Source organism: Dermacentor variabilis, chromosome 9 (assembly GCF_050947875.1).
Source record: "Dermacentor variabilis isolate Ectoservices chromosome 9, ASM5094787v1, whole genome shotgun sequence".
Lineage (NCBI taxonomy): Eukaryota > Metazoa > Arthropoda > Arachnida > Ixodida > Ixodidae > Dermacentor > Dermacentor variabilis.
This window is the reverse complement of record NC_134576.1, coordinates 88315845-88339373: the sequence shown is the minus strand read 5'-3', so window position 1 is coordinate 88339373 and position 23529 is coordinate 88315845. Positions and strand designations below refer to the sequence as shown.

General features: G+C 45.0%; 1 protein-coding gene across 2 annotated transcripts; it reads left to right on the top strand.

Moving 5' to 3' along the window:
- On the top strand, window positions 1-23479 carry LOC142557091 (uncharacterized). Of its 2 annotated transcripts, XM_075668686.1 has the most exons (8): window positions 1-552; window positions 4048-4212; window positions 4995-5167; window positions 6179-6340; window positions 10176-10340; window positions 12077-12328; window positions 13488-13678; window positions 20990-23479. In XM_075668686.1, exons 1-8 carry the CDS (start codon window positions 374-376, stop codon window positions 21038-21040), a joined length of 1338 nt encoding a protein of 445 aa, XP_075524801.1. In that variant the 5' UTR covers window positions 1-373; the 3' UTR covers window positions 21041-23479. The 2 variants fall into 2 exon arrangements, with proteins under 2 accessions (XP_075524801.1, XP_075524802.1); XM_075668687.1 differs by lacking the exon at window positions 20990-23479 and having other exon boundaries at window positions 13488-19241.
- The last annotated feature ends 50 nt before the right edge of the window (window positions 23480-23529 follow it).

Sequence of the window (23529 nt, the reverse complement as noted above, 5' to 3'; positions counted from 1 at the left end):
CACAAGAACGCCAGAGCACTTCGATAGTTGGACAAATTAATAATAAGCCCTTCAGGAAAACTTCTCCCTTTGCCCTAGCCTAGCGTAAGGCCCAGCGGGTAGGTTTGTTGAGCAAGGTACCCTGATCAGGACATGTGACGCGCCTCAGATGGGGGATGGGCGCAGCCTGTGTCGTAAACAGTGCGGTGGTGGTGTCGTCGCGCCGAGAAATGCACGTACGCTGACGCGCTAGTCGTTGTTTATCGCTGCCGGCGGCCTCCACGCATTGGCCATTGACGCTCGGTAGCTGTCGTCATCCGAGCCGGCAGCGGGTGCGGCGGCGATCGCGCTTGTTTTCGTCTGCGGCGCGGGAGCAGACGACGACGGCGGCGTCATGTCGGCCACGGCTACTCCGCTCGCGGGATGCCCGGACGTCTCGTCCTTCCCGCCTTCGTACAGCGAAGCCACGCGGCAGCACGCTTCTCTGGGCGGTGGACTGAGCTTCGTGGATTTCTTGCCTTACTGCATCAGTTCGGGCGGCCTCTTCAGCACGCCGACGTTCGAGCCGTTCAGGTGAGACGCGCGCCCCGACTACAAGTTGGGCGCGACGATGCTGCAATATCGCGGTAACACGGTGCGACGCCTTTCATGGTTGGTTTCGATTCTTTTGCAAGCTGCGAAGCGAAAAATCGAAGCACTTATTCTGCATGCAGACACGCAGGACCTAGGCGCAAACGAAATCAGTGTGTCGCGCGTGCGTGATATATCGCACCGTCTGCGTTTTGCGAGGTCACTGGTTGCACGACAGCTGTGTGTTTTCGCAGCGATCCCACGCTTGTACTTTCGATTCCTCGCGCGGTGCAAGTTGTGCAAGCCGTCAGTCCCCAAAGCAAGCGCCGCGTCGGAGCTGTCCGGCCATCACTTTTATACGTGCCAACATATACTTCCTTGCAAAGCTGGTTATTGCTATGGCGTGTGGTCAACCAGAGGTCACGCGTGGAGAAAAAACTTCCTTGAGCCGTCGTTATATTGACCTCGGTTGAGGGTGGTCGTTATTTTCCTTCATTAACAAGCGCTTTGCTGCACGCATAGCAGATCGACTATATACAGGACGACTCAGTTTCAGCTACGTACAAGTTCGCAGCGCGATCGAGTGACATGCGTTTTACCGGCGGTTTCCGCAACTTCCGCGTGTTTTCGCAGCGAGCCCCTCAGGTTGCACTTTCGAGTCGCATTGTAAGCGTCTGTAGCCGACAGCTGTAGGTGAGGTGATAACAGCCGTCGCGATAGTGTCGGGAATCCCAGAAATACATATATTCGCTCGCATTGTCCGGTCAATGCTCTTTGCTGTTAAACTCGCGATCTCGAACAATTTTTGCGCGCGGCATTCATAGGAAGGAACGAGAACAGCAGTTCTCACAACAGTGCTAACAACGATAACACTGTCGAGCATAATATGTGTGCATCAAATCATGAGGTCATTGCATATGTATGCCAGCCGGTCTTGCAAAGCTTCAGATCATCCTTGCTCACACTTTCTTTTCAATGATTGTATGTAATCATTAGTGCAATCAATTGTTTCGCATACACAGTTACCACGCCGTTCGAGGTGCAGTGTTATGTATTTGAGGCTCACTCTTGTACACGGTGTGCTAGTACGAAAGAGGAGCTGGACACAATATAAAAGAAAGGTTACACTAGAAGGATTCTTCAACCTATAACAACTGTATAGACAACTCGCATTTCTACAGGATGTCGCTCTTGGAAGGCAGATTAGGTGTTGTTTTTCATATTGATTCAGAGTGAGGAGCCACCGCTGGAGCCATGAATAGCTTAATCATGCATTACAGCTTTAAATATTGGTTACGATGTCAATACTAAGAATGACACTACAAGAATTCATGAAAGTGCCACTATATGATATGGCGTGCGCTATCCCAACCAAGTGAAATGCAAACAGGAAAGTATATGATGCCTCTTACAAATCATAATTAACTTGATAGTGTAATTTCGCACCACTGCATATCCAGTCACCTATTTAAATATTGTGTATCTATGCGCTCAAATTAAGTATACAAGCCAAAATCATGGCATCGCATGAAGCAGCAAAGGTGGAATAAAAAAAGTAATAAAGAGCATTGTAGCTAGCTCTAGCATGTGCTGTGTAGATATGCACACTTATTCGCCACCTGCCTACATGGCCATAGACAAGCAGAAGAAATAAGCATGCAAACTTTTGTGTCACTTGTACCACACCCCAGCATGTACTAAAAGCACGTGGTAATGCATCCCGGTAATGCATCTGCTAGCAGAATCTGCAGGATGTGTCTTTAGAGGTAGCATAAAGTATACTCACATCATCCTTGAAACCAGCTGAACAAATTTATGAAGTGAACCAAATATAAATTTGCAGTGTCTTCCTGTTGATTGTTCGTGTCTCATATGCTTGTGAGATACCTCATACTCTATATTTCACATTGCCTTTCAATCCTTTTGGTAATTAACTCGGAAACGATTAAGTAAAATATTCTCCCGGATATGAACACAGATGCCTGCAGGACTGCGTGGAAGCAGTTTAGTCGTGTTTTTGCCGCCAAGGTTCAAGAAAACTGACACTTACTTGGCTTAGACTGTTGTGTCATCACAGACGATGAAAAGCACCCACAATGTGTGTTTTGAATACAGCAACGTGACACCAAAATCCAGGGTGCAGCGTCAACATGCCAATCCATCACACATTGTTGCACCTTCGTCTTGGTGTGCAGGGAAAGAAATGCTGTTTTTTAGCTTAACACTCACATGGAGGGGACAATTACTCTGTGCACATACGACAAGTGGCTGCTGTCTGCACCTAACCATGGTAGTTAAACGAAAAATGGGTTTTTGTAACATAGTGGTCGGCAATAAGAAAGTGACCCATGTCACTGAGCTTTGTCTGACCATGTCTTTGAACCCGAATAAGACATGTGCTATATGCCATTAAGTACGAAGCAACTAGGCTAGGAACAAATGCTGCTTCCTGAGATTGTGTTTGTCAACAGCTGTCAACAATATTACAGCAGTACAATTTTGCACGTAGTTGCAGGTTGCCTGGAAGCTTCTATTACTAAAGGGAAAGGGTGTCTTTGACTCGGGCACAACTAAATTGTGCAGTAGCAGCATGCAGATGACTTTATCATTATCTATTTCCTGGCTTTCCTGTCTGCGTCGTCCTGTGCGGCCAGAGCGAGCCCACCCATAAGTCACAAAACATATCAAGTTACGCGACAGCTGTCAACAGTCAACTGAATGCATTCCGGCTGGGACTTGGGAAATAAACTTTGTTGTTGCGTGGTGTGCATCAGCAAGGAGTGCATCTAATAAAGGCTGTAATAAAATATTAAGTTATGGGTACTGAAAAAGTTTACGTGGAGACACGAGGGCAAGCTGTGCCTCCGCGAAAACTTTTTCAGTACGCATTTCAACCAACTAGCCCAACTTTCTGCTCTCCTAAGTTATGAGGTTTAAGGTCCTGAAATCGCCCAGTTGCTTATGAGAGGACTCTGGTGGACAGCTCCAGATTAATCTTGACCACCGGGGATTCTTTGATGTACACCCTAAACGTAAGTGCATGAGCGTTATTGCATTTTGCCCCAATCAGAAGGCAGCAGCCTCCTGCTGGGGATTAGACTCGTGGTGTCATGCTCGTCAGCAAAGCGCCATAGCCACTGAGCCGCTCCCACAGGTTAAGGGCTGTAGTTGTAGTGCTTTATTTCTCACAGGAGATGTACAACTACATTGCAAGATGCATTTTGGCACAAGTATACATATGTGCATACACACTCATATGTAATATGCAAATGTGGGCAAATGTATCACTGCCAGGGTAGGCGAGTCAAGAGGCACCAACAGGACACCTGAAATGCCACCGTAGAGACAGCACGCATGGCCGTGTTCCTTACCTGCTGGTATTTAACCCTGCTGTAATGCCATATTATGGCAGCGTATGTAGAGAGATAAATAAGTAAATTTATTGACCGCCTTGGTTGATAGTTTGGGTGCGTGTTCATTCATTTGCTTCTCATGCAGGGTGCTGCTCCAACGTGCCAACGACTGGCTCAAGGAGAACTGCACCTGGGAGGTGAAGACATGCGAGAGCGTCGAGTTCAAGACCTCATCCGAGGTGGTCAACACCGAGCGAATGACATACTACGAGTACGGCGAGCAGAGCACCCGCTATGTGCGCAGCCTGAGGTGTGTGGGTGTACGCCAGGCATTTCTTTTGATCGACCAATTTCAGCAATACTTTCAGCTTCGCATGACTACAGCATAGCAAGAATTTGTGAATACAGTTCCCCAGTAGAGCAGCGGGAAACCTGCCAGTGAACATTAGGTGGCATGAAAATAATGCTGGTCAGAGATGTGTCATCACTTTCATCACATTTTGTTGGCAGAGAAGTCTGACGTTTATGACCGTGTGATATGAGCACGGTGAATTAGGAGTGCACAATGTCAAAAACTGTGCTGTAGGTTGCTTGCTTTATATATCATTTTGATATTTAAAACTGTGTCATAAATGTATGTGGGCGTGCACCATTGTATTATGGCAGCTTGCACCATGTGCTCATAGTATCTCGTGTACAGTACTAATTTCAGAACTGCATTGACAAGCACATGGTCAGTCCGCACGTGCCGTCTTGTAGCTGAAGCAACTTCCCTCTGGAATTAAGCCATACACACCATTAGGCGGTGCTAGCATCCAAACACTTGCTCCATCTGTCATTGGAGCTACAAAACTCCAACATGTAACTCCCGCCTTTGCGTGTGTGTCATGCAAGGGTGTCAGGGGTGTCATACAAGAATGGCAAGAGTGTCATGCAAGAATATCAGAGGACACAAGAATTAGGCAGGGAAGAAAAATTTTAGGAAATCCAACATCAGTTGATCAGTCAATTGAGTTATATGTTCAGACTTGGGAGAACTGACCGAAGAAATGTGGCAGGCATTACCATGACTAAGCATTGGCTGCGGTGCAGGCTATGGCTGGTTCCACGCGTTGACCAGAGTCGACCTGCACAGCAGCTGGAGTACCGGAACCTGATCCCGCAGCAGACAGGCCACGCGGGGCTGTTTGGAATGCCTACATTCGAGACGCTGCACGAGCTTCTGGAACGCTACAACCAGCAGCTAATGCACCAGCCTGCACCAGGTATGTGTGTGGAGCTTAGTACCTGGGAGCTCGAATTGTCAAGCAGAAGCATTATGTGCCTGATGAGGAAATTTTGAGGAGATCTGCGAGACTTTTGGCAGCTGCAGCTACCTCATCATAGACGATGGACAGTCATTATGTTACGGATGCAGTGGCAAAACAGTGTGCCAGTTAAACTGTTGTTGTATGTTGCGAAGTTACATGACTGTGTTTTGACATCTTTCTTAGTACAAGAAGGAACTTGGTAAAACGATGTGGCAGAATTCACTGCCACAAGGCAGTCTGACTCTGCTACTCTGATACAGTGGCACATTGAGGTGGTGCCACTTGGTGGCATGCTCTAAACAGTGTGACAGTACAGTGTGCGGTGGTATGAGGGCGGGGCAGCAGCAAGGAGGGTTTTCTGTCGTGGAAATTGGTGATGTGACAGACAATGTTGGCCCCGAATGCAGAATTAACGGCTGTTCGCTGTAAAATATTTTTATTAGTGAAAGGAGCTAACAGGGCTTCTATGGTCAAAGGTGCCCGGCTAAATCGCAGCTGTTGATGTTTTCAGTGTCTGAGTCTCTCTTTTCCATCTTTATCTGTTTGCTTAGGAAGCACAATTCCCTATGCGTTGTCAGGTGCAGCCTTTTGGAAATATTTGGTGCTTCGGCTGACCTGATATTTTGTTACGTTTACATTGCAGGACTCTGAAGCACTGCTATGGAATATCAAGTAGCACTGTGATGCTGTTGACACTGATTCCTCAAAGGAATGACTAGACATTATGGGCTACCGCTGTCTCTATTCCTTCACTGCCTTACGTGCTGCCATTCTCTAGCTGCTCTGCTAATTCTTCCAGTAACTTGTTGCAGCCACCAGAGTCTTGGCATAACTTGTTAAGGGGCCACTTATATAGTCTGTGAAAGGTAAAGGATGTGGTGGCAAATGCCTCTCAGAGGATTGGACCACAGAATCATCACCTATTCGCACCCTCATGGCATGTGTCGTGTTGGTTGCAACGTGCAGGGCGTGTTCTGGCTGTAGAGACACAAGAGATGAAGATCCCCAGCTACTCAAACTTTGACCCCGACCGGTCGTACTGGTCAGAGTACGGCGGACGCAACCGGCACTTCCTCTTTGTGGTGCGGGTCTTCTATGAGCTTGGCTCCACGAGTTGCGAGGAAATCGGTGAGTTCCACCGTGGTTGCATCAAAGTGGCCTTGCAAGCCTCCATGAAAAGCTGTCAGCTATGGCCATCGTTGTGACCGTTATGTAGTGCCATCTGTTTTATGGTGAGCATCAAAGGAGCCCTGAAACATCATTTCTTGAAACTGAGAAACACATGTAAGCGAGTGCTATGCCCTTCAAGAAACATATACTCAATGACATTTTTGAAGAAACCCCAATATAAGTAGAGATATAAAGTGCAACATTTACTTCCCCCGATAGTTGCTCTTAGCTGGGTGGTGCTAATAGTAATGCTAATCACTTCTTATGGAAAAAAGAGGTGAAGCGTGCAGACAGGACGCAAGAGTAGAAGAGTGGACAGCACGAACGCCGACTATCAACTGAAGGGAGCACTGAGGCGAAAAAAAGAAAGAAGACACAAAATTCACCTGCGCAAGCTCAGGAATGGTATCACCACGTGTCAGTCTGGTACAAGTGTCTGTCTACGTGAGAGATAACTGTTAAGGCACTTAATCTCTTCCTTATGTAAGGTAATCGAAGGCTGAATTGGCGGAATCGAATTCCTTCAGTGTCGCGCAGGCTTAAATAAGTTGCAAGTAGATATGATGTTAATGTTGCTTTCACTGCTCCCAATAAGCTAGGTAAGATATGCGCTGCCGTGCAGAGGAAAAAGGAGCAGGTAAAAGGCAAAAAAAGAACAGATATTTGTCCAGTGAAGCACAATAAGAACAGAATTACTGACTGTCATATGGGTGTGGTTTATAATATTCCCCTTAGCTGTGGCCAGTTCTACGTAGGGCAAACGGGGCGGTGTATCAATCAAAGGCTAATGGAGCATAAAAGGTTGTTAACCGGTGGATCGCCTTCTAATGTTTCCCTGCATTGCCAAGATTGTAACTGCACACCAGAGTTAGATGAATGCGCAATATTGTACAGACATAGGAATGAAGATACACATCTCATGGTAGAGGCATGGCATATCTATAACGGTGGAAGCGCGTGCATGAGTCAGCCTTCGATTACCTTACATAAGGAAGAGATTAAGTGCCTTAACAGTTATCTCTCACGTAGACTGACACATGTACCCGACTGACACGTGGTGATTCCATTCCCGAGCTTGCGCAGATGAGTTTTGTGTCTTCCTTCTTTTTTTTTTTGTTTTTTTTTTTTTGCCTCAGTGCTCCCTCCAGTTGATAGTCGGCGTTCATGTTGTCCACTTCTCTACTCTTGTGTCCTGTCTGCACACCTCACCTCTTTTTTGCATTATGAATCCTTATCAACTAGCTCAGCTTTCTGTCGTTTTAATCACTTCTCTTTTTCCTCATCCTGCAGTGCATTTATGGTTACTGTTTGGGGCTTGCATCTGGCAGAAGTGCTCGAGGGTGACAAAGGGGTGGGGAGCATTGCCAACTGCTGCTTAACCATTTCCGATAAAATCTGGAAAGATGTGCATGTGAATATCCACTGGCTGGTGCCTATGGGCGATTGTTCATGTAACATCATCACTGACATTGCCTAAGGTAGAAAAAGAGCAGAGGCTTTGATAACTGCTGAAGAGAGCAAGCAATGCATTATGTGAGATTGTGCCTTCCTTGCTGCATGGAGTGGCTTAAGATTCAGAGCAGCATTGTCTACAGACCGGGAACATTTCCTTGCCATACTCAAAAAGTGTTTCAGTGCCCCTTGATTTGCTCCTACAGCATGTGATACAGGTGATAGTTTAAGTACCTTGTTGATAAGATCCCGTTTCGTAGGGTTTTCCGGTGCCAATGTTCACAATCGGGAACACAAAAAATGATCACGTACAGTTACACTTCTTTTTCGCTGGCTAATATGTTCCCAGAAAGCACAATCTTCCGGGACCAACATACAGTATATTGCCAAACTGCAATCGCATGCACTAGATCCCATCTGAACAAGAAAAGGCGTGAGGCGCGCAATTAAGAACAACCGCTTCCCCACAGCACACGCCCATGCATCGCATGAAAATGCCGGCACACACCAGCGTAGCTCCTTGCAGGTCATAGCCATGCCGCATTCACAGCTATCGCCACCAACTCTATTGCAATGAGCACTTTCATTTATTTGTTTGACAGCGCCTGTGGCATAGTGCCATTGCAAGTGTGCTGCATTCTTTTACTAGGCGATAAACCAAACGCGACAATGTTCCCTGCTCCAGGCGGTGCAAGGCGATTGTCACTTTTCACTCTGGTGGCATCGTATTCTGCCATCACCCACCAACTTGATTTTGTTTTGGTTTCCCTCGAGATGTGCAATTGTCTCATCTCACAATGATTCTTGCCAAGTGGGCATGTCAAAACGTCCCATCGAAATTATTCCCCTGAAGAAGCCCAGGCCAAACTCAAGGAGCACAGACTGAAGCTTTGCCGAAGCCACAAATACGACAACTTGAGTCTGGGGCTGCTTGGGCCTCATCAGCTCGGTGCGCTTTTGGGTCTCGTGCTACAACTCTTAGCGTAACACTTCGCATTACGTAGATGTTAACGACAATTCCGTCTGCCAAATATATTGTTTGCAACTTCGAATCGTAGCTTTTCTTGGTTAGTAGCTTTTTCTTCTTGCATATTTTTGCAAAACATATGAACGAGGTTCTACTATACTTCATTTCATACATAGTGGGCAACACTGCAAAGGCAAAAGAGACTCCTCGCATTCACGAAGAAAACGTAGGGCTTCAGACCATAGGTATGCTTGGTCTAATTCAACGTAACATTAAGTCCAAGACTTCTACGTAGCAAGATATGATATACTTTTTACATGGAAGACATCGCAGACCTGAACCTACTTATTGCCGAGCGAATGGAGTGTTCCATTGCTGTGACGAGCTGCCATGGCACACCGCTCATGCTCGCAAACAAAACATGGTGTGTCAAATACACTGGTGGCACAAATGTGCGCGAATTAATGCATGATTTGACGTAACCATATATCCACAAGTTAGACTTGCGATATATGAAGCAGCAATTGTCACAGATCAAGAATAACTGCACTGCCAAATATGCAGAGTGAGACCTGACCTAAATTTTGGTGCAAATTACAGGTGCTCCGTGGGTTCTCGGTAGTTAATCCGTATGTTGCCATAGTAAAAAGTCCCGTGCAGATCGTTTTGACTGCTGCCTCTACACACAAATCACATGTGAAAGCAAGGTGTAAAAGGCACGGAAGTCGCCGTAAGAACCCACATATAATACGAGCTTTTATTTTTGCAAAATTTTACTACCATAATCTCTGTCTCGTATTATATTTGGTCACCAAAAATTTTCCACATTATTCCGTGCGTCTTTAGTCACAGTTTCGGCGTTGAAACATGGTGCAAAGCAGCAGGCACCTATTGCCATCATCAGCGGGCACTGCAGTGGAAGCGGGAAACCAAAATCGTGAACACCCATGTCCACTGTGCTGAAATATGGCTGAAGCATTTGCCAAGGTGACAGAACGGAATATTAAACGCTCCGGACAGCACCTATGAGTGCCTTTGGATGGAACTCTCCAGCAATGTGTCGTCTGAGGAAAGTGAGCGTGAGTGAGCAAACAGCATGGTTCCAGTAAAGTAGTGTCGAAGTGTGGTGATTTGCGATACGTACTGTACGTGGCCTTCCTTGCGATCCTAGATTTACCGCTCGTGTTATATTGGTTCGTGCTATATTTGAGGTTTTACAGTACTACTTTTTCATCGCAGTTTGCATGATTGTGCCTGCCTTTTTCAGCAACATTTCTGAAGCCTCGTGGCCTTCTCTCCTGCATACTAAAAAAAATGTGGTTGACACCTAAACTTATCCTATCGTGTTTACACATTTCTTCGCGGTGCACGCAGGCGTGGCAGACTTTGTGCCCCTGCGGCAGTCGACGGGCGGCCTCTTTTCGTTCCCGAGGTATGAGCCGTTCTGCAACGTCATTGGCCGGGCTGCCCAATGGTGCTCCCAGCAGGGCTCACTGCGTTTCTGCAATGCCCAGTCCCTTGAGATCAAGCTGAAGTCAGGTGAGCAACACCTCCGTGACATTGCTAATGTACTCTAGTAAGCATGTGTGATGCATGGTGTACATAAAGTACAGAAGTAAAGCCTTGGTGCATCAAAAGTCTTCTACAAATATGGCTGTCAATGCAAGGCAAAAACTTTGTTATAGCAAAGTCTCACGTGGCAAAAAAGTGTGTTCTTTACTTTGCAATTTCTTTCTAATATCTATGCGAAAGAAACACAAGCGTGATGCCTTCGATGGGCCAACATGGGGCTTTGCAACAGGAGGCCCAGTGTGATCACACGAGATGAGCATGTTCACTTGCTGGCTGTTGGCCAGCCAAGTCAAGCCACTGGGCCAAACGCACACTAGCATCTAGAATGGCAGTTTAAAGTTGCTGTTGCTGGCTCTTTGACATTTTTGCTATGAGAATACACATTTTCAGCTTCTGAGTAAACAAATATACACTTGCTATGCTGTAACCGACATTGTCTATATTGTCCCGCATCTTGCAATTTTAGTTTTAATATAGCAGTGAAATACTCATTGAAGTAAAGCGTGCTTTATCAAATGTTAATTTACTTTGTTATATCTTATAATTTGCTATGTTCTTGTTCATTGTAATGAAGTTAATTTGTATTTGCAAAATAAGTAACACTCAAATACATGAAACAACCTATCCACCAAAAACTTCATGACATGACGCATATTATGACATGGATGTCATAATATGCGAGATAGTGTTTCAATGCTCAAGAGGCAGACAACCAGACGGGCATAAAAGCGTAAACTCGGTATGAATGATAGTCAAAGAAGTAGAGTCATAAAAATATTGGAAGTTGTGGTGAACTTGACACCTGTAGCTGTATTCCAATCACAATCAATGTAGACACTGTCCCGAGGAGCGCGCTCTGATTGGCTGAAACAGCACTGGCAAATGAGCCATTTTGACTGCATTGACAAATGTCAGTGCGTTGAGTGTACTAAGTGCAAAGTGCTCTATGGATTCCGAAATGGGTAACAGATGGCGATCACAGATGTTATACTTCTGCAAGTTCTGCATAAACTTCTGCAACTTAATGCCGCATCACAAAGCAAATTCCCTGCAGTCATGTAGGAGCTACAGCCATAAAGAATGATACGAGGGTCACTTAAATGCCAGCTGCAGTGAAATTTCACTTTGGCTAAATTGGTTATAAATGAGTAGTACTACATGCTATTGAAGCAATCTTGGCAAATATGTAAAGCTGATAATTGTCTCATTTTCTTTTAACAGCCTTTACTTATCACTTAATCAGATAGTAATGCGTGCACCTAGTGGTAGCAGAAATTATGCAAAACCCAGACCTCGGCACAGCTTCCGGGATTTTCTGCGCGCCCAGGGCGCCACTTGATCTTAGGTCATGCCAAAAACTGCACAGGTTCCCCGACATTCTGTGTTGCGCATCATTTCCATTGAGCGGTAATAATGAAGCATTTTCCGCAGTTTTGGTATCAAAAATATTCATTTTTGCTAACTTTTCATCCTGCACTAACTCACATTTCGAAAGTAAAATTTGGCACAAAGGTTGCTCTGTGTCTAAACTATCCAAAATTAGGTTTTTTTCAAGTGGTACAAAATTTCATTGCAGCTGGCGCATAAGCAGAACCCTGATGCCATCGTTAACAAAAGAAGCAGTTCTCCGCTCGTGCAACAGCTTCGCTTTCATAGATTTTTTTTTTTTCGGTAATTAACGGAATCTTCTTTTTTTCACGCAGGCACCATGGTGGACACACAGCGCATGTCTTACACGGAACATGCGGAGCGGACCACCTTCTTCGTGCGGGTGTTGAGGGTGGCCTACAGCAAGGAGCCCATGCCCATAGAAGGGGGACTACCCCCATCCCCTCCCTTGGCCTTACACTGCAAGACCTTCATGCCGCTGCAGCTGACGCGCGGAATCTTTGTGCCCGAGTTTGAGAGCCTGTCGGCCACCAAGAAGCGTGTCGAGGCCTGGATTAGGGCCACCGGTCAGTGTCCCCTTCTTCCAACCTCTTTCCCAACTTTCGTGGGAGGGTGAACACCCTTTCTCTCACTGTGCGGGGCAGAACAGTAATGTGGCAGTTCTGTTACAAATCCGTGCCTCCTTGTGTGTGTGTGTGTGTTTTTTTTTCTCAGTTAGTTACTATTAGTTATGGAGCCCTTTGGTTACTGGACAAAGCTGCGCCTAAATTTATGCAAGATGATTGTAGTATGCAGATCGGGGTCAGCAATTTAAAAGTAGTATCAAGAAGTGCAGTATAAGTTGCAGTGTGCAAGCTATGTTTGGGAGCGCTCCCTGGGTTGAGCTGGGGCCACAAATGTGTGCCCCTAGCTCACTTGAGAAAATAATGGAAAGGGCTCCTACAGTAACAGAATATATATCCATTCAAAACAAGGCCTGCATAGTTTTTCTGTCTGCGTTCGTGGGGCACCGGAACATGTGCCTGTGCCAAAGTGGTGTTGCAGTTGATGCTTTGGCTAAGCTTGCTGGCTACATTTGAATGTAGAAATGCAAGCAGCGAAGTGTGTTGTTTATTTATTTTTCTTTTATTTCTTTGCATGTTTCAAAGGCCACGGCTGGTGTGCGTGAGTGGTGCATGCAGGCATTGTAGAATTTCATTCGACTTAAGGTCCTCCCAATTAAGTTAGCTTCTTAATGCAATGCTGCATCTATTTTTCTCACTTCATGCTCATGTTGATCTCCACTGGTTTCGAGAAACAGTGCTAGGACCAAACTCCAGGTTCTGACGCAAATGCTTTTCCTACCAACTGGTTCACACCTTAAAAAGATAACACAGGGGCAGTTTTATCTAGCGATCACTTTTGAGAATGCAATCACCCTGGTGAGATTTTGCATGACTCGGCACAAGATGCGTTGGCATACTATATGACTGACAGCATTCCCGACTATCTATGCACGGTGCCAGCAATGCGCGTCACCAGATTTGGTGCCAAGTCATGCAAAATCTTGCAAAAGTGATCGCTCGAGAATACCACAAAAAGGTTGTTGATGAATGAGTGCAATACTCACCGACCAAGTCTTATCAGCCGTTGTGTTAGCATAGGCAGCCAATGAAAACAAAGGCTAGGCCTTTTGGTAGCATAGAATTCACTGCCATGCCTTGCCGCGTCCTTCATACTGTGCAGGTGCTCGTGTGCTGAGCTGCGAGACGGTGGCCATGCGCTTGTTCACCGGTGGCGAAGCCCATGCCGGCATCGAGAGTAGTTTCACCTACAACAACGGCAACCGCAGCGAGTACTGGATATTCGTCCTGCGGGTGTACCTGGACGGCTCCTACCAGGAGCCGCCGCAGGAGGTGATGCCCCCTCCGCCAGAGGTGCGCGATGTCGGCTGCTGCGCCGTTCTCTGAGTCGCTCGTAACTTTGCCGCGTGCTTCGCCTCCTCCGTCTCTCTACCTTCTGTGACGCTCTTCTAGTGCAAGCTGCATACCTTATCTAGTGAAGTCTCGGGGCACCCTGCTAGCATCGGTGTTTAGGCATTTCCCGGACACGCTGTGTGTGCTTGTTGGGCGTAATGTGTCTTGTCAAATGTGCCCTCATGCCTGCCTTCTGCTGGTAGGCAAACGTTCTCTGCCGAAGCTCGCTTATTTCGGCTGGCATCTTCGGATGGACACATCTTACCTCGAGTGGGGTGACTTTCGGCGCCTCTGCTTGCTTAGTGCAGGGACAGTGCATTTTGTCGGATGCGCTGTCCCACTAGTGAGTGTGGAGATGAGTACTGCCTGCTTATCGTGTCAGGCACATCTGGGCATTACTGTGGTGCCCGCAGGGAGACTTAACGGCGACTGTCTGACGTGGCCATTCTGTGTCTGCCAAATCTGCGCCTCCACACTTTTCCTGTGTCCAAGGGAGCCTTTTTTGGGAAGGCAAATTGTCTTTCCAGGCATCTCTGTCCGGTGAATGACTTGGTGGAGACTTTCACATCCATCCGGCGCGGATGTTTTATAGTGTTGAACTTAATGACACATGCACTATGGGAACACGCTTCTGGTGCACCTTATCTCATCATGCATCGCTGGGCAGCCATCTGGTGCGCAAGCGTGGCCTGGTGCTTGGCTCCTAGCCTGCTTTCAGTGGAGTAACGTTTTTTTTTTTTGTCATGATTGCCCTTGCCTTCTGCCCCAGGTGGTGTCCTTTTGTTGCATACTGTATTATCGAATATGTTTGCATAGTTACGTAAAGCTCTACGTGCCTTCAGCCACTTAGTGTCACTGTCTCACGAAAAAATGCACTGTTTCAGACATTTCTTAAGGTGTTCACATGTCGTATGAGAGAAAAGCAGCCTGTATAGCTTTGCCAGCAGCAGCAGCAGCAGCAACTCTTAACCAGCAACTGTGTGTAATGTATGTCTGACGTGGAATCAGTGTGCGTGTTCACTCCGTGCAGTTGCTGCCCTAAAATCCCAGCAAGAATGCATTCCGTAGTGTCACAGGTGTGTTATGGTATGCATCTTGGCCATGACAGCGTCACAGTTATTGCCTGACTAAACCTGGACACGTTAATGCGAGGCGGTGTCACACTGAAGGTACAGTTGGCCACAAAAGCTTACAGGACACAAGTTCCATGACATATGTGAAATTCTGCACTGTTAAGACCCAATGCTTCTAATTTAATGAATCACCGTGTTGGTCACAAAAGCTAGAGCAGTCTGCAACATTGAATTCGAGGCTGCGTGCCAAGACTTCACAGGAACTCCTCTTTTCCTTTTTTTCATTTTTGAAAATTCCATGTCCCATAAACTTTTGTCACCAACTCCACATTGCCGAGACGCTCGACATTGTTGCTGTCTTAGTTTACAACAGCTGGCCTCCTCCGTGGGTATGGTAAGTAGCCATTTGCTTGAGGTATAGCGTTCACCAATAACCGTATCACAAGCCTATGTGTTCCGTTGTGCACTGGTCAACTGGAAGATAGGTGCCAACATGCTCATGCAGTATTGAGTGCAAGCTGCAGTCTTTCTGTCCTTAGAAAAGTTCTGTACTGGACGCAGTTTCACGGATTTGCTTATGCCATTCACATAGATTTGCAACCTGTACATGCCAATGACATTTGCATTAATGGCTGATCCCGGTGAAAACAGCACGTGACAGCCTGCATGAGCTAGTGATATAATGTACAAAGACAAGATCAGGATAGGCACTTATGAGAAATGTGGCCACAGAAAAAAAAAGAAAGTTCGTAACACACTGTAGAAGGCATGGTAATTTTTTCACACACTTTTTAGCTGATGCAAATGGCATAAAAATGGATTCACATTAGCCTCTAAAAACTGCATTACGTGGCACCAAGCTTCTAGTATTCTAGTAGTAACAGCAGGTTTCTATTAGCTTGTGGGTTCTAGCTGGCCCCCCTCATTGCTTTAACGTTGCCACTTAAACACATTGCAGCATAGAGTGCTGCTGAATGTCATAACAAATGTCATTGTCATCCGCTTCTAGGCAGCTTCTTGGCAAAGCCTAGAATGCTTCTGTACGTTGCAATTCTTATGTCATCAGAAATTTCTACGCACACTGATAATGTTGTAAGAGCAGGTTTGACAACACCATCTGAATTGGTGGTACAAGATCGTCATCTCTGCAGACATTTATTGTACACTGCCAGCTAGGACTGTCTGCGCAACAAGAAATATTTTGACATGAGCTCTGGGTCAACAAGACTCCGCTTTTACCATGCAAACTTTTGCGTTGGAATGGCGTGGTTGATATACCTAGAGTCTGAAGTTTCTGAGGCTACAGTCTCGGATTTAGTGATACAGTCAAACTCCTGTAAACATGTTTAAAGAGCAAAAGAACCGCGACTTCAGACGGGACATAAGACGAAGGAGTGGGCAGGATGAGTGGTAGCGTTCGTCTTACGTCCCGTCTCAAGTCGTAGTTCTTTTCCTTTTTAAACATGTCGGACCAACTGGCCCTAAGTTGCCCCCTCGTGATTCTATAAACATACATGGATATTGCGAATTATGAGATATGATGAAGTAAACTTAAAATTTGTTAAATTTTTTACTGATATCAACTGCCGTGCTTATAAGGAATATTGGATATAGCGAAGGTGTTTCCGTATTGGAAGAGACTTCATTATAAGGAGGTTTGACTGTACAAATTTGCATGTTCATGCTAACGGGAACATTTTCACATGGTTGGCTTTTTTAACGTCTCGTAAGATGTGCTTATAGAGTTTTATCATTTCCCTCACCGAACAAATGCTCCATCACTTTGACGCTATCAGTGCCGCTCTCGTGCATTGGTCGTGACGCTGTCACGACCAGTGGCAGTGATGCTGTTGTGCATTGCTAGCTTTCACTTCTCTTGCACTTAGTGGTTATCACAAAGATTTATCACAGTTCACTTTCTTTTGGTCATTGTTAGCAGTGGTTTGTGCTGCATAAGCTTCAGCATTCTTGCCCAATTACCATCTACCTTAAGTCATGTCCAACCTCACTTCATATTATCTATAACACTGTTGCTGCATCGTTAAGATTTTATGTTACCATGGGTGCCATGCCCCAGACTTATATATTACGTATAAACTTCCTCCGTGTTCTCGTCTCGTAAGACTGAAGGAATATGTCTTTCTTGTGTGAACAGTCCTGTCCTTTACTTTGTGTTGGGTACATTGTGAGAGTGACTGTCATAGTTCCTGTTTGGCTTTTTAGCTTTGAGTTATATGTAACCACAATTCCCTGTAGATTGAAGAAGTTTGGTCCATTGTCTTTCAGTTTTAGAGATCCCCGTTTTTATTTACGATGGGGCCTAGGTGTTTGGTGCCCGATTACGTCTTATGCAGACGAGGGGACAGCAAATTGCGATGCATTGTACAAAGGCAAAAACAGAAAATATTATGTTTCTTTTATTCTATCCTTCTGTCATAGTAGAGTTAGTTTTTCAGGCTTGACCTGACTTTAGTCTGTGACAGCTAAGGCATGTTTTTATGTTAACCCGTGTCGTTGTTGAGGCATTTTCTGGCAGGATGCGCTACTGTGGTGCAGGTACACGCAGCCAACACCACTATTACGTTTTTCTTGACAGTTCAGTTTGAAAGTATCATGAAGAATTCGAATTTTGGACTGCATGAGTGGAATGGTAGCACCTGTGCAACTTGCTCACGTAAGCTGCAGCACCAGCGAAAAACTGTTCTCGTTGAGAGAGCCGTACATTTTTTTTTTTTGCAATATAGAAGGAAACTTTGGCACAAATGTTTATTCAGCCTCTTGTTTATTCTGCTCAACACTTGCACCTTGACATTTACGTTTCATTAGCGCAAGCGGTTTCACTGCTGGAACAAATTCATGCACACTTGACTGCAGAGAGCTATAGGATACTGCCACCGGTTTACTGTTACTAGTAACTGTGCTGGCCACCTGCCAGCTTTTCATTTGCTAGGTAACGTCGGGGATAAAGGGGCACATGGGGAAAATGTGCAGCAAGCAGCACCGTCTGTCTCTCAACTATGCCCGATACCTTTTTAAGAGTGAAGCATTTTTTTTTAATCATGTGCTCAGGTTTTTGTGCAACTCCAAGCACTGTTCACCCGTGTCCACCTGTATGAGCAATCTTAGCTCCAGATTGATTTGTTGCAGCATATTATTGTCTAAACTATCTGGTGTACACCCTTGTAACTTTTAACGAGAACGGGTGTGCATCAACTATATGGAATGTATAGCTTTATAACGGCGAGGTCGGCGATAGTATGTGCAAGTGCACGAAGCAGTCTCCTGTTTGAATGCCGTCTGCTAAACTGTTTGCTTCAAAAGTATGCATGCCCTGCCTTTGTTATATGCGAGGCCATATTGTGTAATTTTACAAATAGCCAGGCCCCGCAGCTACAAGTATTTGCAATCAGAGCTTCGCTCCTACTTCTTTTCCTAATGCCTCGTTTATGTTAAATTTGCATCCTTGTTTATGCTTATCCCCTGGCGCATGTGTAGGTTCCAGTAATACAAAGAAAAAATGGATAGCGCATCACAGGTGAAACATCTTAATGTACACCTATTTTTACATTGGCTTTTCACAAGTAGGACTGCACAGGTAACTGACTGGGCTAACTGATAACAAACTATACAAATAGTGTAGCAGACGATGCTCAAACCGGAGAGTGCTTTGTGGACTTGCGCATAGCATAGTGTCACCTATCTCGCCGTTATAAGGCACTGACATGCTGTGTGGGCAAAGCCCATGTGTTCTGGTTAATAAATTGCAAGGGTGTACAGTGCTCATGGAATGAAACGCAACAGGGAGCATTCAGTAGAACCTTGCATATGTGCAAAGTACTCGAGAGTACCATGTCATTTCACTAGGAATCTGGTCACCAAAGGTGACGCGGACTCTGATCTAAGTGCGCGCGCCGAAATTACGTCAATGTGACACAAACTGCAGCCAGTGGTAACAAAAGTATGCACATTAGTTATCCCTAAATTGATGTGTTTTATTCCGTGAGCACTGTACATACAAGTCACACGGCTTAACTAGCAAGCACGAAGCTGGCAGGTGCCAGCGATATAGAAGAGTGGTGGTGATATATGTTGAAACGCTATAGTGACATCATTAAAAAATGGTTGCTTTGTAGTATGGCCGCAGATCTGCCTATGTGTTCAGGCTGCTTTGTCAACTCACCGGTGCTTTTGCAGATGTTTTCACATCTTTCAATATAGCCGCGTGTTGTGCATGTTAAAGTGTGTGTGACCTCCCTGATATTTTGTTTGAGGTACGCGCACCAAGGCATTTTGTATGGAAAGCTGTTGTATTCAAATGTGTAATTGTCATTTTAGCAGCGTTGAGAGTATTTCAGAGCATGTACTTATATGTCAAGGTGCTGGTCATTCAGTGCAGAACAGTATGCGTGTTGAACAGATGGATTCAATAAAGCGCTTTTTGTTGGGTGCTACCAAGTGTTTATAGGAGGTTCTATGTGAAGCTGTCATTATACACAGTACGTACTGTTTTGGATAAACAAGACACAGGCATCCTGACTCAAACACAAATAGCAAAGTATCAAATTTTGCTTCAGGCCAGTTAAAAAGCAATGGGCCTGATTCATTGATTTTAGTTAGAAGTGTCTGAGTAGTTAAATTGCCGAATCGATTACAAATATTCAAGAAAAACAACCTTAGAATGTTGAATACTGAATATTTCCAATTTCCAAAAAGAATGTAAAGTGGTACACATAATGCCGTTAGGTCAAATGAGAAACTTGTAAATGAGAGACAAGTGAAATGTGATCAGTGCTTTGTGACATTGACAGCAATGAAATGTCACCGCATGCAAATACTTAGTAATGTGTTTTGTTCATTGGAGGAGCTAGGTGTAGTATATACAACAGCACTGTACGTCGTCTTAAAGGAATATTAACATATGGTGAGATTGACCAAACAATAAGTTGCTTGCATAAATCGAGAGAACAAACTCAAAGGCTGCACAAGGCAAGGCATGCTTATATAACGACTGCAAATTATTACGCACGAGTGACCACCCATGATGCGTTCGCTCGACAACTGTCGTCTCTGTACCGCAGCCGCGCCCACCTTGCGGCGGAGTCATTCGAAAGAGTCTCGACTCGCATTTTGTCTTTCTACCTGTGGGACGAAGCAAGTCTTGTGATCTCCTATAGTACTTGATGGAAACGACAATGGCTTTGCCGCTGAAGGCTGCCAAAGTGGCCCCTCCAATTTTGTGCTTCCCTTGGAAACGCATAAAGACATGCTTTCCCTTTTTATCTGGTCGAGTGGACTTTGGCAGCACGGCTGTGGTATGCATGTACACGTCAGTGTTGTCTGGTGCCACGTGACCGCCGCACCAAGTTTCGGCGACCTGAACAATCTCCTTCTGCACGTCCAAAGCTATGTTGTATGTACATGGAGTGCATTTTGAACTGGTTGCATTAAACAGTAACGTAATTAATTATTTGTTGTGCACTCAGAGAAGTGAGGCTCCATAACTTCAGCACTTGATAGATGGCTGTCAAATAAAGCAATGAAAATGAGACAAAAATATTTGCTCTCAATACTTCTTTTGAGTTCATCATGTATGATGTTGGTAGCGTTAGCACAGCAGTGGAGACAGGAGCTACTACCCTGGTAACGAAATGGTAAATTCCTGCTAGTGTTAGAAAAATGGCAGCATTGGTAAAGAGTAATTGTTAAAGGACGAAAATTTTTAAGTCATTCCAAAACATTTGTTTTTTTTTTTAAATAATGTTTATAATAACTTGGCCACAACAGTAATACATATAGGGACAACTTATAAGGTTAGTAAAGGCACAAAGTTAAATTGGTGCACATCATGTACAGAATTTGCAGTTCCTTACCGTCGCGAGACTCTTGAGCGTATGACTGAAAAAAGGAAGTCAGTGGTTTCAATGTAGTCAGCACTGTAGCTGTGGCTGCTATGTAAAGATGTAAAATGAACCACTAGCTGCCATAATGACGAAGGTGGAAGTGTCAACACTGGCGTCATTCTTAACCCTTGCCTATTTCTGTAACATGTTGCATTGCAAAGTGATGCAGTAATAATGATAATACATGCCAGATGCAATCCCATTATGACGTGAACACATAGGCACTGCAGCTTCAAAATGAGCGGTTGACTGCTTGTGAAATGCTGCATGAATATTTTTCATCCATTCTGTACTCACAGAGGAAGCCGCGTAGAACTGGAGGCCTGCTGCGATTTCTGCGGCCTGCTTAGGCGAGAAGGAAAGTGACATCGGCTTGAGCTGCTTCCAAAGAATGTTGACAAGAGGCAAGATGTGTGTCCTTGGATGGAATGACTCTGCCACCTGTTGACCACTGGACAGCATTGCTGAAGACCTGTGGTTGGCACATAACCACGTGACCATACTGCGACACTTGCATCATCGACAACCCTGCACTGTCAAAATTAGGCCAATGAGACAGTGGCAGTTGCTGGCACATAGCTTTAAAGGGGTCCTGAAACACTTTTCTAACTATAGAAGGGCCTCAATATTAAAGGATGTCGTCTCACAAATCTCATGCTGCAAAAATTTTTCATACCCTTCAAGTATAAGCGGAGTTATCGCACCGACGCGCGGCTTTCTCTGTGTGTCCCTGCTAGCGCACTCGAAGCTACAGAAACCTAGAAGGCAAAACCCCACCCAAAAGCTGAGTGTCTCAAAGGCTCATTGTGTCACAGGGTTTGTTGCAGCACCCTGTGATGGCTGTGGTAGACTACGCTATGCAGCACGCTGCTGTTATTTCCGAGACCAAACACACCAGATATAGCTATAGGCAAGTGTCATGTGTAGTCCGGCAGTGCAAAGATTACATGCGTTTAAGGCGAAAGCCTTAGGTGGCTCATGGGTAGAAAAATTCGTTGTCTGGCATTAGGCAGCAAAATTCAATAGCACCAAAATTGGTGTTGCCACCGACGACCATTGGCGGGACTCAAATCCACGACCTTTGGTGGGAGTCGAACCCACGACCATTGGTAGGAGTTGGACCCTCGACCTTTGGTGTTAATTAAAGCAAAGTTTTGCACTCGAATGCATGACCATTGGTGGGAGTCGAACCCACAACCTTTGGTGTAAATTAAGGCGAAGTGAATTGAGGCACTCAAACCTATGACCTTTGGTGGGAGAAAACAATAGGAAGCAACAACGCATTTTAGTGAGAATGTGACTTAATTTCTCATGAGCACGCAGGCCTTCCTTTTTAGCATACGCTAAAGTGACTCAACTTTTTTGTGTCTTTTTGATATTACATGCATACATATATAACTTATTTCACTCAAAATTAGCCATTAGAGTATGATTACTAAGATTGTTATTGTGATCACAAAATCAGCCAAGAGCTGTTAGTGGGCCCAACTGGTTGTGATGCTGCTGCATTATGACATTGCGGAAGTAAGAGAAAGCATTTTTGACAAGAGATTGTAAATTTCCTGCTGCATGCAGGGCAATAATATTTGGCTCACAAGTTCTCATGACCCTCTTCTACAGACTGGCAATGTTTTCTTACTGTGTTAAAGAAGTGTTACAGGGCCCCTTTAAGGTTATTGAGCGCACAGTGCAAAAGATTTCTGAACCAAACTAGGTTACTGCAGAGGCGGTGGCCATTGAGTGCCATGGGAACAGTGAAAGTAATTGCAAATAGGTTCGCAAGTACATGACATTGAAATGTGGAAGAAAAATATTTTGTGACATCTCAATAAGAGATGTGCAGTGGATTTCGATGACAAATCCAGCCTACAACCATCAACCCAGGCGGCGAAGAACGGCGACACATTGCAGCCACCAGCCACAGCATCTAAGCCTCCAAATGCCACAAAGCTCGCACGTGATGACTGTGATGCACCTGTAGCAATAGTGCAGATGGCTGTACATATACGCCGACTCATTCTGTCTGCTTGTAGTGAGCCCAAACTCAGTATAATCGGTGGTGTCTTGTGTTGAGCCGTGTCGAGTGGTGACATAGTTTCCGTACAACGGAATTCTGTGAGACAGCTCGAGAAAAACTGTATGTTTAAAGAAGGGTGTTGACAGTACAAGGTCCGGACTTTCTAGTGATGTCTTGCTGTTTGTTCTTCCAGTGCAATATATGCAAGGTATGGCAGACGGCTTAACAAGACATTCTAAAGTATATAAAGAATGATTGTATCTACAATAGCTGCAGTGGTGCAATACAAACAAAAACATAAAGATGCATAGAGCACACCAGTCATGCTCTAAATGAATGGCCTGTGGCCCAAGGGGCTCCAAGACTGCATGCCAGCGCCGACATATGAAAATATTGTTAACTAACCATAGTTCCAATTACTGGTAGCATTCCGATATACAAGAACTACGGCAGGTGTGCACGCCTTCCATTTTTCTTAGTGCAAAAATAATGGTGGGTTTATGCCATGTTGCAACTCATGCTCAGCAAGACAGTACACAAGCGCCACCTCTCAACCGAGTTTATACCTGAAAATATACTTGCACTAAGCTTCAAATAGTGATACATCTGGGGCAAATAAGACTAAAGCCATACTGTTTGTAGTGGACTTGAGTTACTCAGACTATTCTTCGAGTAAATTGATTAGCCAAACTCAGTTACACAAATTTTTAAATATTTGTATTAGGGGAAAAGTTGTATATTGGCAAAGCTGTAGGGTGCGATCAGAAACACAATTAATTGGTTTAACTAACGCCTTTCATGTGTTTTTTTCTTCCCGGCTCT

Coding starts and splice junctions, on each gene's coding strand:
- LOC142557091 (XM_075668686.1), top strand. CDS start 374: ATGTCGGCCACGGCTACTCCGCTCGCGGGATGCCCGGACGTCTCGTCC. Junction 553..4,047: donor CCGACGTTCGAGCCGTTCAG/GTGAGACGCGCG, acceptor CTTCTCATGCAG/GGTGCTGCTCCAACGTGCCA. Junction 5,168..6,178: donor AATGCACCAGCCTGCACCAG/GTATGTGTGTGG, acceptor TGCAACGTGCAG/GGCGTGTTCTGGCTGTAGAG.